General features: G+C 56.4%; 2 protein-coding genes across 5 annotated transcripts in view; one reads left to right on the top strand and one right to left on the bottom strand.

The window, feature by feature from the left end:
• The first annotated feature begins 142 nt into the window (after positions 1-142).
• OTOF (otoferlin) lies at positions 143-19,958 on the top strand. Its single transcript, XM_030800225.1, has 29 exons — positions 143-387; positions 530-620; positions 748-864; positions 992-1,144; positions 1,478-1,667; positions 1,757-1,881; positions 2,299-2,433; positions 3,126-3,287; positions 3,689-3,808; positions 4,229-4,390; positions 4,502-4,664; positions 5,148-5,278; positions 6,809-6,838; positions 7,239-7,370; positions 9,489-9,555; positions 10,452-10,588; positions 10,722-10,856; positions 11,103-11,240; positions 11,880-12,007; positions 12,114-12,284; positions 12,929-13,089; positions 13,850-13,992; positions 14,385-14,473; positions 15,788-15,886; positions 16,034-16,275; positions 16,946-17,124; positions 17,229-17,329; positions 17,760-17,957; positions 19,740-19,958. The coding sequence occupies exons 1-28, from the start codon at positions 143-145 to the stop codon at positions 17,938-17,940; spliced, it is 3,927 nt and encodes a 1,308-aa protein (XP_030656085.1). The 3' UTR covers positions 17,941-17,957; positions 19,740-19,958.
• Positions 19,959-21,251: 1,293 nt separating this feature from the next.
• DRC1 (dynein regulatory complex subunit 1) overlaps positions 21,252-25,740 on the bottom strand; it is a 54,327-nt gene continuing 49,838 nt past the window's right edge. For all 4 annotated transcript variants that reach the window (XM_030799673.1, XM_030799675.1, XM_030799676.1 and 1 more), the window contains 4 exons: positions 24,409-24,638; positions 23,177-23,320; positions 22,734-22,836; positions 21,252-21,504 (listed from right to left, as the gene is read on the bottom strand). In XM_030799673.1, coding sequence (XP_030655533.1) covers positions 21,448-21,504; positions 22,734-22,836; positions 23,177-23,320; positions 24,409-24,638 — 534 coding nt within the window. In that variant the 3' untranslated portion in view covers positions 21,252-21,447. The remainder of the gene's footprint in view (positions 21,505-22,733; positions 22,837-23,176; positions 23,321-24,408; positions 24,639-25,740) is intronic.

Here is a 25,740-nt window from a genome sequence, read left to right as displayed (position 1 = left end):
AGTTCTGCCCAGGCCCTGTGAGCTCACCAGAGCCACAGACTCACAGCCCAGAGGTGGCTTCTTCCTTCAGGAACTGAAGAACCCATGAACACCAACATCTCCAGGTTCTGAGAACAGAACTTGGGAAATTGATGACTTCCTCATGATGACCGATACTCAGGATGGCCCTAGTGAGAGCTCCCAGATCATGAGGTCCCTCACTCCCCTGATCAATGGGGAGGAGACATTTGGGGAGGCTGGGGAGGCGGGGCTGTGGCCCAGCATCACCCACATTCCTGATTCACAGGAAGAAGGCCTGAACGACGTACAGGAGATGATCAAAACGGAGAAGTCCTACCCTGAGCGTCGCCTGCGAGGCGTCCTGGAGGAGCTGAGCTGTGGCTGCTGGTGAGAAGGGAGGGGCAGCAGGTGGGGGGAGGATGAAGTGGAACTGGACAAAGGGGACCCTGCCAGGGCTGGGCAGATGAGGGAGAATCTACAGAGCCCCTGCTGGTCAGGCTCGCTAAACCCCGGCTCCCCCTACCCCCAGCCACTTCCTCTCCCTGGCTGACAAGGACCAGGGCCACTCATCCCGCACCAGGCTTGACCGGGAGCGCCTCAAGTCCTGCATGAGGGAGCTGGTGAGGACGCGACTGGACGGCAGGGGCTGGAGGGAGGGCCTGGCTGTGAGAAGGTGTCACAACCCCCTTTGTCATGGCCCGAGCTGTCCCCCAGTAGCTGGGTTCACTGACACCCCCTCCTGCGCAGGAAAGCATGGGGCAGCAGGCCAGGATGCTGCGGGCCCAGGTGAAGCGGCACACGGTGCGGGACAAGCTGAGGCTGTGCCAGAACTTCCTGCAGAAGCTGCGCTTCCTGGCGGACGAGGTGCGGCGCAAGGGGAGGGGGCTTTGCCTCATCCAGGGCTGGCTCTCTGGGGCCCCTCAGGCTCAGGGGGCTCAGTCAGGAGGCTAGACCCCCTTACCCGCTGCCCCTGGCCACCCCCAACCCCCAGCCCCAGCACAGTATTCCCGACATCTTCATCTGGATGATGAGCAACAACAAGCGTGTCGCCTATGCCCGTGTGCCCTCCAAGGACCTGCTCTTCTCCATCGTGGAGGAGGAGACTGGCAAGGACTGCGCCAAGGTCAAGACGCTCTTCCTCAAGGTGCTGGAGGGGGCAGGACGGTTGGGGGCCTGGGTCCTTTTGGGGAGCAGCAGCCCCCACCTGGGGCTGGAGGGCCTGAGTGACAGGGTGGGGCCTTCAAGCAGCAGGTGTTCAGAGAAGGGCTGAGAATGGGAAGGAGATGGGGGAAGGGGTGGGGAAGGGGGCAGGATGGCCCCCTGCCCATGCCCCTGTCTCCACCGGACCCCAGCCAAGCGGGATGGCTGTGAAGGGGCAGGGTAGCTCTGACCAGGGCCTCTGCTGGCCCCTGCCCCTTCCCCACCCCGTGGGCCCTGGCAGCTGTCAGGCTCCTGGTGACCCCATACCCACCCCCAGTTGCCAGGGAAGCGGGGCTTCGGCTCGGCAGGCTGGACAGTGCAGGCCAAGGTGGAGCTCTACCTGTGGCTGAGCCTCAGCAAACAGCGCAAGGAGTTCCTGTGCGGCCTGCCCTGTGGCTTCGAGGAGGTCAAGGCGGCCCAGGGCCTGGGTCTGCATGCCTTCCCGCCCGTCAGCCTGGTCTACACCAGTGAGTGAGGACCCCTCACTCAAAGTCTCACCTGGGAGGGGGCCGGAGGGGCTGCCCATCCCGGAACCTCAGGCTGCCCTTCCCCACAGAGAAGCAGGCGTTCCAGCTCCGAGCCCACATGTACCAGGCCCGCAGCCTCTTTGCCGCAGACAGCAGCGGACTCTCAGACCCCTTCGCTCGGGTCTTCTTCATCAATCAGAGTCAGTGCACAGAGGTGAGGGCCCGGGGGGAGGGAGTGGCTCTGGCTTTGACAGCACCAGGAAGCCTGTGAGCCTGTGGGGACTGGAGCCTGTGGGGCCTGTGAGCCTGTGGGGCCTGGAGCCACAGGTCAGCCAGTGCCCCGGTTTCTCAGGGGAAGCCCTGCAGATAACTGCAGACCCGGATCGCACTGGAAAGGCTACGGGCTTTAGCTGTGGTTATATTCACAAGACAGGGATGACAAGGAGGACATTGGCAGGAGGCTTGGGGCAAACCTCATATTAGCCTTGATTTTAAGATTTCTGGAAGAATCAAGAAACCTGTCACTCCTGCCCCCAGGTTCCGTGGAAGCTGAGTGAGTAGGGGCAGCTCCTGTTTGTGCATCTGCCCACCCTCTGTCACTTGTCACCTGTCTCCCCATCCCATGCTGCAGGTGCTGAATGAGACCCTGTGTCCCACCTGGGACCAGATGCTGGTGTTCGACAACCTAGAGCTCTATGGTGAAGCTCATGAGCTGAGGGATGATCCGCCCATCATTGTCATCGAAATCTACGACCAGGATTCCATGGTATGGGTGGGCTCCGGTGCCAGGGACCCCAGCATCACCACACCTGGCCCTTGTTCCCTGCACTCCACCTGCACCGAGGCTGTGCCCTCACCTCCGCCACCCACCTGCAGAGCTCCTTGGCCAGGTGCTGGCTGGGAAGCTGGGAGTGGGGCTGACACCCAGTCCCTCCAGGTGCCTCCTGCCTGCTTGCGGCAGCCTGACCCCTTCCCAGGCCAGGACATCTTCACCTCCTGTCACCAACAGACTGAGCCCTGGAGATGTGCCGGCAATTCCTGCTGTCACTAGCCTCCCCATCCCAGGGCTCCCAACCCCTGCCCACAGCTACCACAACCAGTAACAGCCTTGCCGTCCTCCATGGAGGTTCTGGAGCAGGGAATAAGGGATTGGGGTGACCCCTGAGAGTTAGCGAGCCACCTTCTCACGCACCACCTCAGCTGCTGAGGTGCCCAGGTAGCCCTGGACTAGAGGTAGGAGGACCTCATGTCTAGTCCTGAGCCGGGCAGCTCCCATTTACTGACTGCTTGGCCTTGAACAAGTCTTTGGTGGGCCCTGAGACTTGGTTTCCCCATCTGTAAAATGGGGTGATCACACCTGTCCCTTACAACAACTCATGGGGCTGTGGTAAGGACCAAACGAGATCACAGGTGTGGACAGCAAGCACCAAGAGGCTTCTGGGTTGTCTGTTGCGTCAGGGTAAAGCTGACTTCATGGGCCGGACCTTCGCCAAACCCCTGGTGAAGATGGCAGACGAGGTGTACTGCCCACCCCGCTTCCCGCCCCAGCTCGAGTACTACCAGATCTACCGTGGCAACGCCACAGCTGGAGACCTGCTGGCGGCCTTCGAGCTGCTGCAGGTGGGACTGCAGGGAAGAGGGGCTGAGGCCTGGGGACTGGAGGCTGGGAGCTGGAGCCTAGGGCTGGGGGCTGGGGCCCGAAGGCTGGGGCCTGGGAGCTGGGGCCTGGGGGTGGGGCCTGGGGGCTGGAGGCTGGGGGCTGGAGCTGAGGGCTGGGGCCTGGGGTCTGGGGGGTTAGGGCCTGGGGGTTGGGGCCTGGAGCTGGGGCCTGGGGCCTGGGGCCTGGGGGCTGGGGGGCTGGGGGCCTGGGGGCCTCTCTCCTTCCCATCCTGACCGAAGCTGGGGGCATGGTTCTTAGGGGGTTTTCCCTGTCTCCCCAGATATCATGGCAAACAACTCATGGGGAAAGAGACCCTGTCCCTGGGCTCCCCATTGTGTGACCTGTGACCCCCATTCCCCAGATTGGACCAGCAGGGAAGGCTGACCTGCCCCCCATCAATGGCCCGGTGGACGTGGACCGAGGTCCCATCATGCCTGTGCCTGTGGGCATCCGGCCCGTGCTCAGCAAGTACCGAGTGGAGGTGCGAGGGCTCTGTGTGGCCCTTCCGTTTTGGATGAGGAGTCTGAGGACCCAGGAGGGGAAGTGGCTTGTCATCCCCCTCCCACCACCATTACCAGGAGCCAGCAGCAGACCCAGGCTCCTGCCCCAGCCCAGGGCCTTCCCCCATCTGCACCAAGTCACACTCCCATGTCCCAGGACTGTGCCCAGCCCTCCTGTCTGCACCCCTGACTCTGCACCCCTTCTCCGGGCAGCCTCACCCTCATCCCTGGAGGATGCCTGCCCCTCCTCTGCTCTCCTGGCCCTGCTCCCACCCTTTGAAATCTGGGGTGAACTACTGCCCATCCCACTGCCCAGTTCCTTCTCGGATGGTCCAGCGCCCCCATGGCTGGCTCCCTTGACTGAGGGGCTCTCTTCTCTGCACCCCCCCAATCTCTCCCAGGTGCTGTTCTGGGGCCTACGGGACCTAAAGCGGGTGAACCTGGCCCAGGTGGACCGGCCACGGGTGGACATCGAGTGTGCAGGGAAGGGGGTGCAGTCGTCCCTGATCCACAATTATAAGAAGAACCCCAACTTCAACACCCTCGTCAAGTGGTTTGAAGTGGTGAGTGCAGGCCCCGGCGGAGGACGTCCTGTGGCCAGTGTGGCTCCACTCAGCCAGCCGGCTTCCTCTGCCTCTTCTTGGAGGCTCAGGCTCCTGTCGCCAACACCCCAGGACCTCCCAGAGAACGAGCTGCTGCACCCGCCCTTGAACATCCGTGTGGTGGACTGTCGGGCCTTCGGTCGCTACACACTGGTGGGCTCCCATGCCGTCAGCTCTCTGCGACGCTTCATCTACCGGCCCCCAGACCGCTCGGCCCCCAGCTGGAACACCACGGGTATGGCCACATCCACCCTGCCACCAAGCGTGGCTGCACACCCCCCAGGGAAGGGCTCCGGGTCTCCGTCCAGTCCAAGCCGTGGCCAGAGTTTGCTCCTTGGGGCCGAGGGGGTGGGCACGGAAGAAGGTCCACCCTGGTGGCCAAGGAAGGCTGCCGAAGGTGACCCCAGCTCTACAGCCAGAGAGGGCAGAACTGGAGACAGCCTGGGAGGGCCTGAGGGCAGAAGGCCCCTTGGGCTGGTTGATGGAGAAGACTCAGGCCTCCCCGCTACCTCCCTCCCGCCGGCCTCCACAGCTTCCCCTTATCTCGGGCTCTCTTCTTCCCTCCCCATGCCCGTATTTTCTCCCTCGACTGCCTGTCCCCCTCTCCCTCAGAAAGTTCCAGAATCAGCTTTAGTTCTCTGCACCTTCCTGCCCCGCCAATCTCACTGTTCCTCTTGCTCCTTCCTCTGCCTGTCTGTCCATCTATCCATCTGTCCAGTTAGGCTTCTCCGGCGCTGCCGTGTGCTGTGCAATGGGGGCTCCTCCTCTCACTCCACAGGGGAGGTTGTGGTGACTATGGAGCCAGAGGTACCCATCAAGAAACTGGAGACCATGGTGAAGCTGGACGCGGTAAGGCGGGTGGGGTCAGCCCCCTGCTGGCTGGGAACGTGCAACTTCGTGTGACACATTCTGTGAACTAGACTATCTGCCCCGAGAGAAAAGGACACTAAGAGCCTCCTTTGGCATGTGACTGTCGGGGGCTGACCTTGATTGTGTGTCCAAACAGCTCCCTCCTAATACTATCCTGGAATGCACGCGCGTGCGTGTGGTGTGTAAATGTGCGTGTGTGTGCGCATGTGTGTGGTGTGCATATGTGCATGTGTGTGCGTGCATGCATGTGATGTATGTGCATTTGTGCGTGCGTGCGTATGTGTGGTGTGCATATGTGCATTGTGCATGTGTGCATGTGGTATATGTGCATATGCGCGTGTGTGTGTGCATGTGGTATATGTGCATATGCGCGTGTGTGTGTGCATGTGGTATATGTGCATATGTGCGTGTGTGCGTGCATGTGGTGTATGTGCATGTGTGTGTGTGCCTGTATGTGGGGTATGTGCATATTCACGTGCGTGCGTGTGGTGTGCATATGTTCATGCACGTGTGTGGTGTATGTGCATATGCACGTGCGTGCATGCATGTGTGAACATGTGCATGCATGTGTGAATGCATATGGTGTGCATATGTGCATGTGTGCATGTGGTGTGTAAATGCATGTGTGCATGTGTGCAGTGTATGTGCATATATGTGTGCATGCATGTGTGTGGTGTGCATATGTGCATGTGTGCAGTGTGCATGCATGCGGGTGGTATGTAAATGTGCATGTGTGCATGCGTGAGTGTGGTATATGTGCATATATGTGTGCATGTGTGCTTGTGGTGTGCATATGTGCATGTGTGCATGTGGTGTGTAAATGTGCATGTGTGTGTGCGTGCATGTGGTGTATGTGCATATGTGTGTGCATGCGTGCTTGCGGTGTGCATATGTGCGTGTGTGCATACATGTGGGTGTGTGCATGTGCACTGGCATGTGGTATGTGTGTATGAGAGACAGAGTGAGCCATCACAGTTTATTATAATCACCTGCTATAATTTTTACTCCAACAAATGACACCATAGGTAATGATTTCTTATGAGATCATCAGTGTCCTTTTCAAAGAGTCCCTGGTTTTCCATCCCAGCCATTCACAAATGACACTTCCCTGGCCTGGGTCGGAGGAGGATTTCCAGGTGGAAGCTCCTTCTTCCTCCTGGCTTTGGGACTAGGACCATTCATCTGCCAGAGAGAGAACTGCCACCTGGGGGTTGGGTGTGGAAGTGGCCTACAAGCTGCAGACCCTACAGGGAAGGGCAGAACGTGGGCCAGCCTGGAACACACCCCCCTGTTCCTTTGGCCACCCAAAGAAACATCCTCACTCAGACCCTTTGCAGACTCACCAGTCAGAGTGCTCTCATTAATGCGAAGTTGGCCTTGTGGGCACAGGGGCTGCCAGCACACAGTAATTTCCATCTTGGCTCCTCCACGCACCCTGTGCTAGGCCGCTGCCTGCCACTCCAGGCCCCAGTGGCTGATTCTACCCCTGTCTCCTTGGTTCCTCTGCAGACTTCTGAAGCTGTTGTCAAGGTGGATGTGGTGAGTGTGGGGGCCATGCAGGGGCTCTGGGGTGAGAGGGTCCTTTATTGGCAACGATATCAGGCCAAAGGGTCCAGCATCAGGGACAGAGCCAGCCCCAGCCCCCCGCATGCTTGGGCCAGCACATCTCCCCCAAGATGCGGTGGAAAAGAGCTGGGTGAGTGCAGGACTCAGTGCCAGTCCTGCTTGGGCGAGTGGATCACGCTGGCAGGTCACAACTCTCTGTGGCCTGTGGCACCTTCTCCCTAAAATAAGGCCCTGCCCCTTGGACATGGGTGGCCCCACAGAGCCTCATGGAGCCCAAGGCTTCCTGCTGGCAGATGGCGGAATGGGTGGAGGCTCTCGGGATTGTCCAGGCAGGAGGAGTCCATATAGGACTCTGGACCTGGCCAACCTACAGGCTGAGGAGGAGAAGGAGAAGAAGAAGAAGAAGAAGAAGGGCACTGCGGAGGAGCTGGAGGAGGAGGAGCCAGATGAGAGCATGCTGGATTGGTGGTCCAAGTACTTTGCCTCCATTGACACCATGAAGGAGGTGAGACCTCGGGTAGGGTAAGGGGAGGTGACCCCCTCCACACTCAGACCCTCCTGTCCAGCTTCTTCACCACGGCCCCCAGAGCTGGATCCCACCTCCATTCATGTGAGTTTGGGATGACCTTGTCTCGCATCCTTGAAATCCCAGCTCAGAACTCACCTTCCAAGACGATGGTCCCATCTACCTTCCCTGCTTGGTTTTCTTTTGTCCTCATTGACTCATTCCACAAATGCCTCTTGGGTATATGCGATGAGCCAGGCTCCATACTAGGTGCTATGGGAGCCAAAAGATGCCATACCTGCCCTGATGGGCCCTCGGTTTACTGGGCAAAATGGACATGTAAACAGAGACTTAAAGAGGACTATGTGATAACAAAGGCAAATCATGGCTTGGGGGAATCAGGGGAGGCATCCCAGAGGAGGTGACCTTTGTGAAAAAGGAGAAACATGTTCTCAGAGGCCCTAAGGGAACAACTGCTTATCAGTAGTCCTTACGACTCTTCTTCATACTGTTTTATTTTACACATCTTGGTCACCGGCACGTGAATGATTCTTCCCCTATTACACATATGTGGGTTCCATCTGTTGGGCCAGATTGCAAGTTCCAGAAAGTGCATTTCTCTGCTTTCTTGTTTGTGTCCTCTCCACGCTGCCTACCTAGCTCAGGGTGCTCTGACTGGCCACCTGACCAGGAGGGACACATGCCTGCAGTTGTGTTTCCTCAGTGGGGCCAGAGCTGATCCAGCCACATCCTCTCCCAGGCCCTTTCTCTGACCCAAGCTAGGTGTGATATTTATTAGAGCACACATTAAGCTGCGGTAGCAAGTTAGAGTGACGTGAACAAGACAGCAGTTTCTTTCTCACATAACATCTCAGAGAGTGGGGATTAGGCTGGTATGGTGGCTCAGTGGTGTCAAGGACTAAGATCCTGACCTCTTGTTTCTCACATCTGTAAGGTTGGAGGTGACTCAACATCATGTTCTAATTCAAGTGCACAGGAAGGGTTAAAGAGGAGAGGAGGCATATGCTTTTCTTTTTCAGGGCCCAATCCAGAAGTTTCACATATCACTTCCACTCACATTGACCAGAATCTAGTCCCTTAGCTACACTTATCTGCAAAGGAGGCTGGGAAATGTAATCTTTAGCAAGGTGGCTGTGTGCTCAGCAAAACTTGTAAAACTAGGAGAACAGATCATTGAGGACAGCTGGTAGTCTCGTCTCCCACCATCAAGTTGGCCAGGCTGGAGCTGCAAGAGGCTACCTGTTGTTGTCTCTACTCCTGCAATTTTCACAGACTGCCACCAGGTGGCGGTGGCGACTTAGTTGAAACCTGGTTCTAGTTTCTAGTCAAGATTTATTTTCGTTTCCAGTAAGATGGGGTGTGCTGAGTGAAAGAAAATATAGTACATTTTCTTACTGTTATACTTTTCTACATTAAGACAATTTATTAATACCACTAAAAGCAACATTAAAATGCACTGTGTTTTTTTAAGTAGAAAATGTAAATATTTATTGCAAGGTGTTATTTCTTTTTTTTTTTTAATTATACTTTAAGTTCTAGGGTACATGTGCACAACGTGCGGGTTTGTTACATAGGTATGCATGTGCCATGTTGGTGTAATGCACACATTAACTCGTCATTTACAGTGGGTATTGCTCCTAGTGCTATCCCTCCCCCCTCCCCCAACACCACGACAGGCCCTGGTGTGTGATGTTCCCCTCCCTGTGTCCAAGTGTTCTCATTGTTCAATTCCCTCCCGTGAGTGAGAACATGCGGTGTTTGGTTTTCTGTCCTTGTGACAGTTTGTTCAGAATGATGGTTTCCGGCTTCATCCATGTCCCTGCAAAGGACATGAACTCATCCTTTTTTATGGCTGCATAGTATTCCATGGTGTATATGTGCCACAGATGCATAAACCCCTAAGTACCACTAGTCACACTGTACACATTATAAACTTTTTTAAACCCACTTAAGCAGAGCATATGGTGGATTTGAAGTGCAGTCGGGAAGATTTTCTACTTCTAGTGCATTAAGACTCATATGGGCCCACAATTTGGGGTCAACAGACTCCTCCCCAGGAAACCCACCTTCTGTCCTTTTCATCTCATCTTTTGGCAGCAACTTCGACAACAAGAGCCCTCTGGAACTGACTTGGAGGAGAAGGAGGAAGTGGACAATACCGAGGGTGAGCCCTGGAACCTGAAACTGCCTCCTTCCTGCCCCTGGGTGGTTGGCTCTCCTGCCCACCTCACCACCTGCTTCTTTCCCCTCCTGCCAGCCCTCCCAGCCTTAGTAGCCAGGAAAGCAGCATCAGTAGTCCGTGGGCACTGGGCAGGCTAAGGCCCTTATCTAGGGAGGCTTTTACTCTGACCAGTTCAGCACCCACAGTGATAGGCAGACATTTAGAGCCACAGAACATCAGAGCTGGAAGGGACCTCAGAGCTCATTCCATCCAGCATTTTCCAGACTCTTTTCCATGAAGAAAATTGGTGGGTGTTCTAGAAGGAACAAATTAGTTTTGGTCAAATTAGTTTAGGAAAAGCTGATTGAAACAGCTTCTTTTGGTGCAGGACTTTTCAGAGCCTTTACTGTGCAAATGTTACTATACATCTCTAAAAGGAAGACACAGTATAAAATATTTCCCCAGCTTATTGGATCACAGTACCCTTTCTTCTAAAGCATGCCAGCAGCATCTGCACCTGGTGCTCCACTGAATGAGGTTTGGGAAATGCTAATACAGAGTGTTATTATTATGGACAAGAAGAGGGAAGCTAGTGAGGAAAGCGAGTGGGCAAGGAACTGCGCTGCAACATGCCTCCACCGCCAAACCCATGCTCCTTCCTGCCCCTCTCTTCCAAAGGGCATGATGACGGTCTTCAGACACCTTCCCGGGCATAAGCTCACTGGGGCCCCCAGCACCTCCATGAGGCGGGCATGCTAGGGAGTATTATCTGCATTTGACAGCACATGGACATCCGAGAGTTAAGTTAGTAAAGCAAATTAGCGACAGAGCTGGGTCTCGAATCCAGGCCTTCCTGCTCTGCTCATTTCTGCTCCACCTCCTTTTCTGCTTCTGGCCAGGCCTGAAGGGGTCAATGAAGGGCAAGGAGAAGGCAAGGGCTGCCAAAGAGGAGAAGAAGAAGAAAACCCAGAGCTCTGGCTCTGGCCAGGGGTCCGAGGCCCCCGAGAAGAAGAAACCCAAGATTGATGAGCTTAAGGTGAAAGCCTAGGAGCAGACTCTTCTAGGGTGTGCGGGGGCGGGGAGGCGGGGGGGCGCGGTGATCCTGCAGGTGGGGCAGGACAAAAGCCAGAGACCAGGCAGCCGCCCCCTAATGGCCTGGTCTGGCTCAGGTGTACCCCAAAGAGCTGGAGTCCGAGTTTGATAACTTTGAGGACTGGCTGCACACTTTCAACCTGCTTCGGGGCAAGACCGGGGATGACGAGGATGGCTCCACTGAGGAGGAGCGCATTGTGGGACGCTTCAAGGTCAGGCCAGGAGCATGGACCCAGCCTGAGCACCCCCTAGCCCTTGCCCCACCACAGGTTCTCCCACTCACCTCCCACCACTGCCCTGGCCACTCCCTCCAGAAACCCTGGACTTTCCCATGGCTCAGCAGTTAAAGGGTGAAGGCCCTGCCACATCAGGGTCCAGCCCTCCCGGTGCTGTTAGCTATTTTGAATGCCACCCTTGCCAGGCAAACCTACACCCTGACCCACACTTGTCTTGCCCAGGGCTCCCTCTGCGTGTACAAAGTGCCACTCCCAGAGGACGTGTCCCGGGAAGCCGGCTACGACTCCACCTATGGCATGTTCCAGGGCATCCCAAGCAATGACCCCATCAATGTGCTGGTCCGAGTCTATGTGGTCCGGGTGAGACTCCTGTCGCTTCCCCTCCTTGCACGTCTCCTCATCCTCCCATCCGGGAGAGACCAAAGAAGCTGCATACTGGCCAGGTGCAGTGGCTCACACCTGTAATCCCAGCACTTTGGGAGGCCAAGGCAGGAGGATCACCTGAGGTCAGGAGTTCGAGATCAGCCTGGTCAACATGGTGAAACCCCGTCTCTACTAAAAATACAAAAATTAGCCAGGCGCAGTGCCACACACCTGTAATCCCAGCTACTGAGGAGGCTGAGGCAGGAAAATCGCTTGAACCCAGGAGGTGGAGCTTGCAGTGAGCCGAGATCACATCATTGCACTCCAGCCTGGGAGACAGAGCAGGACTCTGTCTCAGAGAAAAAAAAAAAAAAAAGAAGAAGCTGCGTACTGATAGCCCCATACTGGGAGGCACCAGGCAGATCATTTGGTCTAGTCTTTATCTTTTCTAGAGGAAGAAGTCAAAGCCCAGAGAGGGGTAGCCACTTGCCTAGGGTCACACAGCAAGCCTCCTGAGGGGTCCAGTGCTCCTGCCCCTGCCCTTCACTGTCATAGGACCCTCAGGCAGACTGGCAGGGGCACTGAAGATGAGCAGGGCATGGGAGCCTGCTCAGGCAGCCCTCCTCCCCATCCCAGGCCACGGACCTGCACCCTGCCGACATCAACGGCAAAGCTGACCCCTACATCGCCATCCGGCTAGGCAAGACTGACATCCGTGACAAGGAGAATTACATCTCCAAGCAGCTCAACCCAGTCTTCGGGAAGTAAGGCTTCTTGGTGCCTTCCCCTGCCACACCCCGACTTCTCCAACCCAGACCACCTCCCACCCTAGCAGATCCTTAAACCCTTCTCCTGACTCCACCCCACCAGGTCCTTTGACATTGAGGCCTCCTTCCCCATGGAATCCATGCTGACGGTGGCTGTGTATGACTGGGACCTGGTGGGCACTGATGACCTCATTGGGGAAACCAAGATCGACCTGGAGAACCGCTTCTACAGCAAGCACCGTGCCACCTGCGGCATCGCCCAGACCTACTCCACGTATGTGGGGCATGGGGCAGAAGGCGGGGGCAGTGTGCCTGCTTTGCGTCCACTGTAAAATGAGATTCAGATCGTGGAGATTTGAGAAGGTAGACATAATTGTGGTTTCTGTCCCAGGCCAGGCCTCTGCCCCTACAGTCCCTGGGCACAGTCTTCAGGGGACAGGACTGCAGATCCCAAAACAAGGAGAGGGTCAGTGGATTCCAGGACAGAGGAGGCAGGATGAGGAGAGACAAGTGGGCTAGGGAAGGTGGGGGCCAGCAGAGGAGGACAGGAAGAGTCCCCTGGGGATCTGGGCCAGCTCTGCCACTTATAGGCTGTGTGACCCTGGCCAAGTCCCTTCACCTCTCTGGTTTTCAGTTTCCTCATGGGAGTCTCTGAGGTTCCAGAGGAGTGGGCACAGTGAGGGGATGCAGTGGGGCTAGGCTGGGGACACTGATACGTGGTCCAAGGCCCAGGGCAGGAGGGTTCAGCCTCCAGCAGCCCTAGTGTCTCAGGTGAGACTGGGGCCCAGGGCAGGAGGAATCAGGCTCACTTGCTGATGAGGGCAACAGCCAACTTTAGAGAACTGGCCACAACCAGCTGTCATCCAGGATGGCTTAGTCCCACCCAGCCCCTCCAAGCCTGTGTGTCCCCTCCTGCAGACACGGCTACAATATCTGGCGGGACCCCATGAAGCCCAGCCAGATCCTGACCAGCCTCTGCAAAGATGGCAAAGTGGATGGCCCCCACTTTGGGCCCCCTGGGAGAGTGAAGGTGGCCAACCGCGTCTTCACTGGGCCCTCTGAGATTGAGGACGAGAACGGTAATGAGGCACTGGATGCAGCACCTGCCCCCTCTCCAGGGGGTTTCAGAGGCCAGGAGGGGCCCACACTTCCCTGGGGAAGCTAACAGCCTAGCCTGGGGTGTCCTCAGCCTAAGCCTGGGCTTAGTGACCCTCTGCTCATCACCCCAGAGCCCCACTCCTGTCTGCCCAACCTCTGTGCTTCCACCCCTCCTACAGGGCAGCCCCACCTGCTTTCTCTCTGTCCAAATCCCAGTGAGGTAGAGGGGCTATCTGCATTCCATTCTGCAGATGAACAAACCAAGATCCTAGTTCTAGTGACTTGCCCAAGGTCATGTGGCTCTTTAGAGGCAGAGCGAGGGCATCGGCCCAGCTCCATCTGGCTCTAATCCTTAAACTCTCCTTACTCCTCTGTCCATGAGGCACTTCCCAGAGAAGCAGAGAATCGGGAGGTGTCCATGCTAGTATCTGATCACTTTCAGGTGCTGGGACAGGAAGTGGATTCTCCCCTCCCTGACCCTCCTCTCAGCCCAGCAGGGCTCTCCAGTCAACTTCCCCAAGCAGAGGACCAAGGGCACAGACCTCTCTTGGCCCTGTGGGGCAGCTGAGACCCTGGGCAAGTCACTTCTCCTTCTGTGCCTCAGTTTCCCCAACAGTGAAAAGGCGGTGGGGTAGACAGGTGATGGCGTAGGGGCTTCTTTTTGCTCCTAAGTCTCTAGTCCCAGCAAGGTCTCCTGGTTCTGCTGAGCCATGTGTGCAGCTGAGCGACCGGCACCCACAGGTCAGAGGAAGCCCACAGACGAGCACGTGGCGCTGTCAGCCCTGAGGCACTGGGAGGACATCCCCCGCGCGGGCTGCCGCCTGGTGCCAGAGCACGTGGAGACGAGGCCGCTGCTCAACCCCGACAAGCCAGGCATCGAGCAGGTGACACTTGCATGGTCAAGACTGGGGGTCTTGGGTATTGGGGACCAGGGATTCCCAACCTGAGTCAGTAAAGATAGAAGCCAGGCCTCACGCTGTCTGCTGCATTCCAGAAAGCCTGGCAGGCACCTCCCCAGCAAGGCCCCTCAGGGTAACTTAAATGGCAAGGGTCTTTGCTTTGAGTGAGAATTACATCAGCTCAGGCAGAGACCTGGGTTGTCTCCCTCAGAAGCTGCGATTGGCTATTGGTGACATCATAGGAATTCCTGGCATCCAAAGATGGAAATTGATGAACTGGGTCCTTGACAGAACAAAGGTTAGGAGGGAGAGGAGAGCTGATCTTCCTGGGCAGAGGGAGAAGGCCCTGGGAGATCTGCCACAACCCTCTTCCTCAGGGCCGCCTGGAGCTGTGGGTGGACATGTTCCCCATGGACATGCCAGCCCCTGGGACGCCTCTGGACATCTCCCCTCGGAAGCCCAAGAAGTGAGTGGCCCAGGGCCCAGCGCTACTCCCTCCCGGCCCACCTCACCCACTTCCCACCTCGGCCCAACCCTTCCTGCGGGAGGCTCAGGCCCAGATGGCCTTGGCCAGTTAGCATCCCTGGGGCCTGGGTGTGGCCACTGGGCCTTATAGGGGAGAAACTGACCAACCAATTGATAAAGTTTAGGGCCTGCCCTGGAGAGTCCCCACGTGCTACGGCAGGACGATGCCTTCCACCTTGCATCAGTGAGCGAGACGAGCCCCACACAGCACACTCCGGTGCATCGTATCTGCATGGTCGACACGCCCATACACATGCATCTCATGCACACACACACACACACACACACACAGCATAGCACTCCCACAGACACCCACACACATGCCCACACTGACACACTCCTTCACAACACACAGAACCCCTGGGAGCTGGCCCTGCGTTATCCTCACATCCAGGCTAGTGTGATGTTCCGCCAAGTTTTCTTTGAAGTGCCTGCCAGTGATGTATCCAGGAGTGAGTGCCTGGAAGCGGCAGGAGGTGGTGGAGTGAAAAGAAGCCAGGTTTCCCATCCGTAAAGCGGCAGGTTCAAGTCCAGCTGCCAGACAGTGACTGGATTCAGGGCCGGCTTCAGGGATGGAGGAAGCCACACAAGGTCCCACTTTTGTTTCCATGCTCCTATGTTGCCACCTTGAAATTCTTTATGACAAGTGGCCCTGCATTTCCATTTGGCACTGGCCCCGGCAAATCATGCAGCCAATTCTGCCCGGAATGTCCTGGAAACCTGAGGCTGTGAGTCGGCTGTTCCAGGGCCTGTCATTAGGGGGCACCCAACCCGCTGGGCCACTCTGGGCTCGCAGCCCAGAAGAGCCACAATCTCCTGCAATCCCAGGAGAGCCACGCTCAGATCAATTTTTAGTGAATGACTCAGCCTCACTCTTAATGATTGAAATGAATTACATCATTCATAATTACAATTAAACCTTGAGAAGAAAATCCCCTTTGGGGACAGGGACATACAGCTTCCATGGGCTTCCATTGCTGGCTACTGGGCTTAAATGCAGACTTCTCTTGGAACTAGCATCTGAGACAGAGGGCGGCTTCTTCCCCCCACCCCACCCCCACCACCCACAGCCATGTGGCTGGTGGGCCCTCTCACTTATGCCTCTGCTCCCCCTACCCCAAGCCACTTCTCCAGCCTAGGCCCCGTGCTGACCCCAAGTCCCCAGGACTTCTCTCAGCCTGCCCCATCCCAGCCCTGGCACCCTGGCATACCCCCCACCTGGGGCTGCTAACCAGCCTTCTCTCCCTGGGCCCAGGTACGAGCTGCGGGTCATCATCTGGAACACGGATGAGGTGGTCTTGGAGGACGACGACTTCTTCACAGGGGAGAAGTCCAGTGACATCTTCGTGAGGGGGTGGGTGAGCAGTCCCTGCATGGGAGGGACTGAGCTGGGCGGGCCCTGCTTCCTGGTGGGGGCAGGAGAGGAGGCAGAGGGAAGGTGGCTGTGGGTGGGAGAGGCCCCACCAGCCTGGCTGCGGGTCTGGAGATGTGGCGCCCACAGGTGGCTGAAGGGCCAGCAGGAGGACAAGCAGGACACAGACGTCCACTACCACTCCCTCACTGGTGAGGGCAACTTCAACTGGCGCTACCTGTTCCCCTTCGACTACCTGGCGGCGGAGGAGAAGATCGTCATCTCCAAGAAGGAGTCCATGTTCTCCTGGGACGAGACCGAGTACAAGATCCCCGCGCGGCTCACCCTGCAGATCTGGGATGCGGACCACTTCTCCGCTGACGACTTCCTGGGTGCACAGCAGGGCAGGGATGGGGGTTCAGGATCCAGAACTGAGAAGAAGCAGGGGCCGGGGAGGCAGGGACAGGGAGAGCCCCACCTTGGGGGGACAACGGGTCACTGCTTCCAGTCCGTCAGAGCCAGGGGTGTCCGATGGGGTTCCGCCCCCAAGGACCCACCTAACCGTCCCTAGGCAGATGTTCTCAGTGTCATAACCAGGCTGACAACAAGCTTTGGACACACCAAGGAGGGGGCAGTCAGTGATGATGGGGGAGGGGAGAGGCTCCCTAAGGGAGTCGGGAAACCCCCTGGGCCTCAGGTTGCTTCTCTGTAAAGCAGGGATTCCCCCTAAAACTCTAATCTGCATCTGCAAAAGCTTGTGGGATTAGCAGGACTTTGACAGAATGGATGTATGGCAGGGAGTGGCAGGGAGTGGCAGGGGAGACCCCAGGAGAGACCCTCTGGGGTGAAAGAAGGACCTGAGTAAAGCATGGGGGCTGGGGCTGCCCAGCAAGCCCACGAGGACACCTGCATTGAGGCCAGTTGCTGGGAGTGAGGCATGAGGATGAGATGTGGGCTCAGATCTGCACTCAGCAAACAAGGGGCCGAGGAGCCCAGACCCCCACCCCCACCCCACCCCACCCCAGCCCTGTTCACTCAGAGCTGACACTGAGGTCGCCACAGGGGCCATCGAGCTGGACCTGAACCGGTTCCCACGGGGCGCAAAGACAGCCAAGCAGTGCACCATGGAGATGGCCACCGAGGAGGTGGACGTGCCCCTCATGTCCATCTTCAAGCAAAAGCGCGTCAAAGGCTGGTGGCCCCTCCTGGCTCGCAATGAGAACGATGAGTTTGAGCTCACGGTGCGCACCCCTTCCTGCTCGGGCAGTAGGCAGGGCTGGGCCTGGCTGGGGTGCCAAGGGCCCAGCACATAGCCTGGACGCTGGGACCTGTCTGTCCTCTGCAGGGCAAGGTGGAGGCTGAGCTGCATTTACTGACAGCGGAGGAGGCAGAGAAGAACCCAGTGGGCCTGGCCCGCAACGAACCTGACCCCCTAGAGAAACCCAAGTGAGTGCCCTGCTGGCCCAGCCCCTCCCCACGCTGGTTCTTGGAGGCACTGGAACAGGAAGGAGACACTCCATCTCTTCCTGGGCCACAGACTCATTACAGGGGAGCCTCCTCCCTGCCCTCTGCTGACCCTGAATCCCACAACGTCCCTTTGAACCAGAGGTTGGGCTAGGAATACTGGAGAGCAGGACCTTCCCTGGGAAAGGCCCCATTTAGCAGAGAGAAACTATGCTCTTCCCTTCCTAGCTTTTGCAGAAGAGCCAGCTCCACTGGTGGCCTCTGGGGCCTCGGCCAGCCTTGATGGCCAGAGGGGTGCCTAGAGCTGCACACACAGCCCAGGACAGCTTCCCTCTTGGTCTGGGCCCCTCGCCACACCCAATCCCTTCTCCTTCCTGTCCCTCCTCTGCGCTCTCTACCCTTCATGCTCCAGCCGGCCCGACACGAGCTTCATCTGGTTCCTGAACCCTCTCAAGTCGGCTCGCTACTTCTTGTGGCACACGTATCGCTGGCTGCTCCTCAAACTGCTGCTGCTCCTGCTGCTGCTTCTCCTCCTCGCCCTGTTCCTCTACTCTGTGCCTGGCTACCTGGTCAAGAAGATCCTTGGGGCCTGAGCCCAGCGGCCTCCTGGGTCTGATATTTCTTACTTCTTCCTCTGGACCAAGGGCTAGGCAGGCGCGTGCACACACACACACACACACACGCACACATCCACAAACACAAATATGCATACGTGTGCACAAACACACAAGCATGTATGCACACACGTGCCACGCACAAGTGCATAGACATGCACTCAAGCACACACAGGCACACACTTAAGCCCACACAAACATGCACAGCAACTTTTCAAGCTTTCATGACAGAGTAGACTCTCAGAACTAGAAATGACTATTTTACACTTTTCCATATTAAGCTAAAGAGGTGAAGTAGCTTGCTCAAGGTTACCCAGCAAATTAGGGTAGAGCCGGGACTCAGGCCAAGGTTTCCAAATTTCCAAATCTGTGTTCTTTGCACATCACCTCTGCTCCCAGCCATGTTTCTCCCAGACTCTAACCCAATTTTTTTTTTTTTTTTTTTTTTTGAGACAGAGTCTTGCTCTGTCGCCCAGGCTAGAGTGCAGTGACTCAATCTCGGCTCACTGCCAGCTCCGCCTCCCGGGTTCACGCCATTCTTCTGCCTCAGCCTCTCAAGTAGCTGGGACTACAGGCACCCGCCACCACGCTCGGATAAATTTTGTATTTTTAGTAGAGACGGGGTTTCATCGTGTTAGCCAGGATGGTCTCGATCTCCTGACCTTGTGATCCGCCTGCCTCAGCCTCCCAAAGTGCTGGGATTACAGGCGTGAGCCACCGCGCCCGGCTGACTCTAACCCAATTTCACTGGCAGAAAGAAGCTGAGCTATGGACAGGGAAAAGGGAAGGGTGGCCAGGGTTAGCCAACAGGTCTGGAAATGGCTCTCACCAGTGTGTGACCTCCCAGTCCAGGGCTGTTGTTTTCTGCCCTTCAGGATAATAGTTCCATTCAACTCAAACATTTCATAGCCACCATGGCCTGAACACCCAACTGCAGGTGCTCAGAGCTCCCCAGGCACTGGCTCACTGTGCCATTGCCCCAAACCCAGGAGGTAGGTACTGCTTGTAACCCCATTTTATACATGAAGAAACCGAGGTTGATAGAGGTGCCTAACTTGCCTGTGAAAACCATTCAAAACCAGGTGCCCTGCACCCAAGCCCCGGCTCTGTGTCCCCACCAATACTGAGCTCAGCTCTGGGGCTGCACGCCATGTCTTCTGGGAGGCAGTAGTTTGAAAATGCATATTCAGTACTTTCACTTGTGTCTTGACATTTTACGAAACGTATTGTTTTTATAACACAAATGACAGATAGTGAGGCTGGCCAGGTGCTTCTTGGCTGGGAGGCTCTACAGAAGGTGGAGTGGGTCTGCATCCTGAGAGCGGGCAGGTCGGTGAGGGCGGCTTGCGCCCCACAAGGGGCCGCTCAGACCCTTGGCAGGGCCTGGTGGGAACAGCCATTTATGTCCATCAGAAAGGAAGAGGTTGTGAAGCACCGGTCTCACAGAGGACATGGGGCAGCACATAGAACGAGCTAACCGCAGGAGCTTCCTAATGATGAGAACTGCCTGCAGGGCCAAGGCTGCCCCATGCTGCAAGTAGCTCCCATCTAGGCCTTAGGAGAAGATTCGGGCCCCAAAGGTCCTGCAGGGAGGATAGAGTTTTGTAAGCAGCAAGTCGGGTACTTAGAAATGGGTTCAAACCCTGGCTCCAGCATTCACTGCTTTTGGGGCTGGGGCCATGGCAGGGCTTTTGGGGGTCCAGAAGGACAGATGATGGGGTGAGCTGGGAGGCAGCTCCTGCCCACTGGCTGATCGGCTCCTCTCTTCCACTTCCCAGCCGGCCTGACACGGCCTTCGTCTGGTTCCTCAACCCTCTCAAGTCCATCAAGTACCTCATCTGCACCCGGTACAAGTGGCTCATCATCAAGATCGTGCTGGCGCTGTTGGGGCTGCTCATGTTGGGGCTCTTCCTCTACAGCCTCCCTGGCTACATGGTCAAAAAGCTCCTTGGGGCATGAAGGCCGCCAGCTCCCGCCAGCCGCTCCCCAGCCCTGCCGCATTTCCTTTCAGTGGCTTGGACTCTTTCCCATCTCCCCTGGGGAGCCTGAGGAGCCCAGTGTCCAGTCTTCACGCCTTGGGCCGAGCCTGCCTCCTGCTTGCGGGGCCGCCTTGTCCTCACTGCCCCAGGCTGCGGCTTGCCCAGTCCTGCCCCTCTGACCCCTGCCTGTGGCCTGGGGAGCCTTGGATGGGGTGGGGACCTGGAATGGGTCTCTCTTGCCCCACCTGGCTGAGGCACCACCCTTCTTCAGGCCCAGGTTCCAGAGGAAGCCTCCTGAAACCCTCCCCAGGTCTTCCAAGTACAGGATTGAAGCTTTAGTGAAATTAACCAAGGACCATGGGTCAGTGCCCAGGGCTTTAAAAAGAATGAACGAGCAAAAGCTATCCCCACCGTGACCCCTGCAGATAGCACCGGTCTTGATCCGCAGCAGGGGCCAGACCCTGCCCACAGGTCCCAGGGCGGCTGCTTCTGCCACTGCTATGGGCTCTGCTTGGCTCCTCTCACTTCCTGGGGGCGTCGCCTGCCCTGCCTGTGGGTTTTCATGGCTTCCCAGAGCTCCCTCTGCCCCAGCCAGCGCCTCCAGGCCCAGCTGAGGAGCTATGAGAAGCAGCAGAGGGGACTCCCCATCCCGGGCACACCCTGTCCTCCCACCCCTGCCCCCCTTGCCCTTCCAGCCCTTTCAGCTGCAGCTGGGAGCTGGCCCGTCAAGTGCTGCCCCTGCCTGTGTCTGGGTTTCTGTTGGCTGTTTTTCTTTTCTTGAGTGGTGATTTTTCTCTAAATAAAAGAAGTCAAGCACTGAGCTGACAGGTCTGCACTGGTCAAGTTGAGAGGAGGAGCTGTAGGGGTGGGGCAGAGGCAGCAGTTCTCTAGGCTGGTGGATTCAGTACCAGCAGGGCTCGCATGGCCTTTCCCCTTCAAGTGGCCTCTGGTGGCCCAGGGTTCAAGGCAGGCCTCAGGCACAGGGCTGCCCACCCAGGCTGCCCACAGGAGGAGTCTTACACCATAGCCCAAAGGGCACACCAGCCTGGGCCCGGGGGCCCCCAAAGCACCGAAAGAATCCTTCAGGTCTGGGGCCAGTCTGAAGGCTTAAGACCCCACAAGGGCCCAAAAGCTCTAGCCTCCACCCATAGAAACCAGTTCCCCTGAAAGCAAGAAAGGAGCCCCACGCCACTGGCCTCGGCCTCTGACTCACACCACAATCTGAGCCTGGGGCAAAGTCCCCTCATGACACAGAGGTAGGGGCAAGGGCCTAGTCTTGCTGGACCTGACCTCTTTAAAGAGATTCAGCCACAACTTTTAGAAGGCTTTAATCATAATGCAGGACACAGGTAACTCCTCTGGCTCCTTATTTCGACAGGCTATAAAGACAGCCCTGGAAAATCCAGGGAGTGGGCCCAGGTGCAGCCTAGTGGGTGATATGAGCCAGCTCCAGTGTAGACACCAGCATGAGGCCAGCCCTAACACATCAGCCTTTGGAGGTCCAGCTCTATTTTGTGGGTGCCTGCAACACCTTAGTGGGAGGAACTTGCAGTTCAGAGTTGATCTGGAAAAGAAAGGGTGAAAGTCGTTACATTTTTCCCTGGGCCCTCCTTCTTTGCCCCCGCTGCGAGCCACGCCGGCTCTCCCATGGGCCTCCGAAGCCCTGCACGCATCTTCCTCTCCAAAGCTGAGAGATGCTGAACACCCACAGACTGCCTCCCTGCAGGAGACACGCCTGAGCCTTCTTGCTCAGCTTCTGCTCCAGGTGTGACCTCTGGTAGTGTTCTTCATCTCCCGCCCATCCATTCTCTGCGGTCTTCCCCTCTCCTCTTTCCACGCACCCGTGCCATCCCCAGTCTAGCCTGCCCCACCTCTTCCTCCCCCAGCCTCTTGTACACAGTAGCATCTGTGGAAGCAGGAACCATACCATCCAGAATGTCTGGGTCCTGTCACAGGACAAGGGTCATTATGAGGCCAAGGCTCACCACAACATTCCCCTTTCAGCTGTGGCCTGGGACCTGAGACTGTGCTGGGGCCACGCAGCCCCTGTGGCTGGACTTGGAGCTGGCCTCAGTCACCTCACACGTGTGCAACTAACAGCTGTGTCATGACTTTCCTGGCCTACAACCCCAGCTGCAGGTGCCCACACCCGCAAAGCAGGAAATGTTAGCAATGGACTTTTTCCTTCCTCCTCCTGCCAGGCCATGGCAAAATTGTCCACAACTATTGCAGGGTTGGGCACAGATGGGGGCCAGGGAATATCTGCCCCAGCAGAGCCTCCTCCCCCATGCGAGGATGACCCTCCAGTCATATCTCAGGCAGGGAACTGGGGCTGGCGGGTGGAAAGAGCCCAGGCTCTGGACGAGTTGCAAACTCTCCAAGTTGTGATTGTTCTTTTTGTGAAATGAGGAGCATCGTTTCCACCCTGTCCATCTCACACAGCAGATGTGAGGATGGAAGAAGAGAGCACAGCTGGAGGCTCTATAGCTGGGGAGCTGCTCCTGGCTGTGGCACTGCTTCACACAGAGCAGTCCCAGCAGGCCACTGGCACCAGAAACCACAGTATCAAAGAGACACTGTCACACCTGAGCTGTCCCAGAGGAGACTTCAAGCAAGATCTACTCCTTTGGCCAGTAGTTGTCTCAAGGTGCCACTGTTGATTTTTCACATCACATCGCAAAACTCCCTTGCCTCTGGGGAGGGGGGGGACTCCTCGTTCTCTAATCCCAGCTCCAGTCCCCCCGCCCCACCCCTGTCTCCTGCTGCCCCTCCTTGAAAGGCCCCGCCGCCCACCTTGGAGTTCAGATACTGCTGCAGTAGCGCCTGCAGCTCTGTGTTCTGCTGCTCCAGAGAACTGTTTTCCAGCAGCAGCTTGGCCCTCTGGGTCAGGACAAGGCTTTGGACAGAAAAATCGGTTAGAGGCCCACTGAATCCTCCATCCTCTGCCAAGAAGGGGCCAGGGTCTTGGTGCTTCTGCTTTGGCTACAGGTGGAGGGAGACTCCAGAAGCTACACTCTTCACCCAGCTGCCAGGTGAGCCAGGTTAGCAGGAACAGAACAGGCAGGCCAGGGCCCAAGAGCCAACCGCCCCACATGATCCACCCACACAGGAGATGCCAAGGGCAGCTCTTCCCTCCCAGGTTCAGTGGGACAGGGAGGCAGCAAACGCGGCTGCTCCCAGCAACCGTTCCTCACCTGCCCGCCAGCACCCTCCTGCTCCATGACATGCACACTTACTGGTACTTCTCCAAGGCTGTGTAGAGGGCATCCCAGAGGTTCTGCTTGGAGGAAGGGATCACCGTGGTCAGGGCCTGCCAGTACTCTGAGTCCTTGGAGTTGTTGTGCACATTCTTCTGCACCCTCGGCAGGGTCTGCGAGTCCCTGAAGGCCAAGAGCACAGCGTTTGTCATGTCCATTGGATATTACCCAGGTCCCCAAGCAGTGCCAGTCACAGGCCTACTGCTTTCCCACCTGTCACCTTTCCACTCAGCAGTCCAAGTTTATTAGACGGTGGCTGGTTCTCAGAAAGGACGCACGTTTATCATCAACATTCTGCCTCGGTACCACCGGTACCTTCGTGAGGGCATAATCAGTGCTTCATCCACCCCTCTCTCTCCCAATCAGTTTACCTCACTGGCTTTACAGCTCCCCATCTTTTGCACCAGCGCACCCAAAACAGCACTTGAATCCAGTCATGTCCTCTCCATTCCCTCATGACAGCCTTAATCTGGGGGATCCTCACCTCCCACCTGGACAAGCCTCTTGATGCTCTCCCTGTATCCAGCTTCGCCCCTTCCCTGCCGCCACAATGATCTCTCTAAAATGCAAGGCTAATCATGGCTCTTCAGCTGCTTCAAATCCTTTTCTGGCTCCCACCCACCAAGGCGTAAAGACAAAGATCTTGGGCCCATTGGGCAAGGCTCTCCAAGACCTGGCTAGTTCCCCATCCACCAGTGCCACCTCCCAGGCCCTTGACACTCCAGCCAGACCTCCTGTGATGATTCTTGAACAGACCAGACCTTCTCCATGCTGCCATTTCCTGAAATGCCCTTACCTCCATTTTATCTGCCTGGGAACACCCAGTTCCGGTGACTTTTCCTCCCAGAACCCTCTCACATGCCAAATGGAAACGGCCACTTCCTCTCTGAACAACAGTGCACCTTGAATGTGCTTTGACCATTGCTCTGATCACAAGGCAGTGTCCCCACAGTGCTTACACATGGCAGCCTTCAATGCATGTCTGCTGAATGAATGATGAGTGAAAAAAGCACAGATCACCACTACGCCCTATTGCTTTCCTGACTCTGTCCAGCGATTGGTTGCCCCAGCCCGCCTTCAGATAGCCCTGTCCTTAGTCCCCGCATCTTGCCCAGCGGACTCTTCTCCACTCACTGGCTCTGCCTGGCTCCCCAGCCCATCCAGCTCGCCTGGTTCTGGTCTCAGGCAAGCCTTCCAGCCCCGCAGCCCACCTAGGCTTCTTCAGACCCATGACGAAGGCCTCCAGAATCTTGAGGACATCATTGGGGTGGATGACCCAGGGGCAGGGTGGGGTCTCCTCCTCTTCCTCCTTCCCCCCTTCCACCAGGCTTTCTTCCTTTTCTCCTTCCATCTCCGTCTGCTCTGCCAGCTCCAATTCTGACCCTATGCTTGTCTCCTCCATGCTCGCCTTCTCCATGCTCGCCTGACTGCAGGGCTTGATCTGGAGGAAGATGCAAGGACAACTGTGGGCTGGGGACACATGAGCATGAGCATGGAGAGAGAGGCAGGAAGAAGAAAAACCAGAAAAGCTTACAGAAAGTGACAGAAAGCTTGCCCAGGGAGACATTTACACAGGGACAGAAACAGGAGAAAGCGTGGGAAGAAGGGGGATGGGATGGGGAGAGGCACTAGGAGGCTACGAGACAATGGAAAGGTTCTGTTTCTAAATCCGGGCTCCCAGGTGCTCACCTTATTGACATTCATAAAGCTTACATGTTATAAATCTTCTTTTGAATCATAATACAAATTAAATTTTTGTTTTAATTGTTACATTTGAAAGGTCTTCCTCCTACTCCTATCTTGCAGTTCATGCAGTTGACCTCCCACAGGCAAACGAATGCTATCAAGTTTCCTATGGTTCCTTCCAAGGAAATAGTATGCCTATGTAATGTCTATATATAAATACATGTGCATACCTTTCCATGTATACTTCTTCTCGTTTTGATGTCAATGATACTATACTACAAATGGAGTTCTGTAGTTTGCTTTTTCACTTACCAATAAACCTTAGATATCTTTTCATGTGAATACATAAAGAACTTTGGTTTTTTCCCACAGTTTTATAGTACCCCATCGTGTAGACATACCATATATTACTAAATAGATTCCTCAACAATGGACATTTAGGTTGTTTCGAATCTTCTGCCATTTCAAACAATGTACAGTGAATCAGCTACCATAAATACACCATTTCTTTTTTGAGACGGAGTCTCGCTCTGTCACCCAAGCTGGAGTGCAGTGTTGCGATCTCCGCTCGCTGCAAGCTTCGCCCCCTGGGCTCACGTCATTCTCCTGCCTCAGCCTCCGGAGTAGCTGGGACTACAGGTGCCCGCCACCACGCCCGGAGAATTTTTTGTATTTTTAGTAGAGACGGAGTTTCACTGTGTTAGCCAGGATGGTCTCGATCTCCCGACCTCGTGATCCACCCGCCTCGGCCTTCCAAAGTGCTGGGATTACAGGCGTGAGCCACCGCGCCCAGCCAATAAATACACCATTTCAAATGTAATGAGATATATTTAGAGAATAAAATCCTAGAAGAAGAA

The sequence above is a fragment of the Nomascus leucogenys genome, chromosome 19 (genome assembly GCF_006542625.1).
Source record: "Nomascus leucogenys isolate Asia chromosome 19, Asia_NLE_v1, whole genome shotgun sequence".
NCBI lineage: Eukaryota > Metazoa > Chordata > Mammalia > Primates > Hylobatidae > Nomascus > Nomascus leucogenys.
The sequence above is the reverse complement of the archived record's forward strand: the minus strand, read 5'-3'. Positions and strand labels throughout refer to the sequence as shown.

Bases quoted from the DNA above. Each gene is read 5' to 3' on its own strand.
- OTOF (XM_030800225.1), top strand. From the start codon at position 143: ATGATGACCGATACTCAGGATGGCCCTAGTGAGAGCTCCCAGATCATG. The intron at 5,279-6,808 runs GTAAGGCGGGTG...GTTCCTCTGCAG, and splicing joins CCATGGTGAAGCTGGACGCG to ACTTCTGAAGCTGTTGTCAA. The intron at 7,371-9,488 runs GTGAGACCTCGG...ATCTTTTGGCAG, and splicing joins CCATTGACACCATGAAGGAG to CAACTTCGACAACAAGAGCC.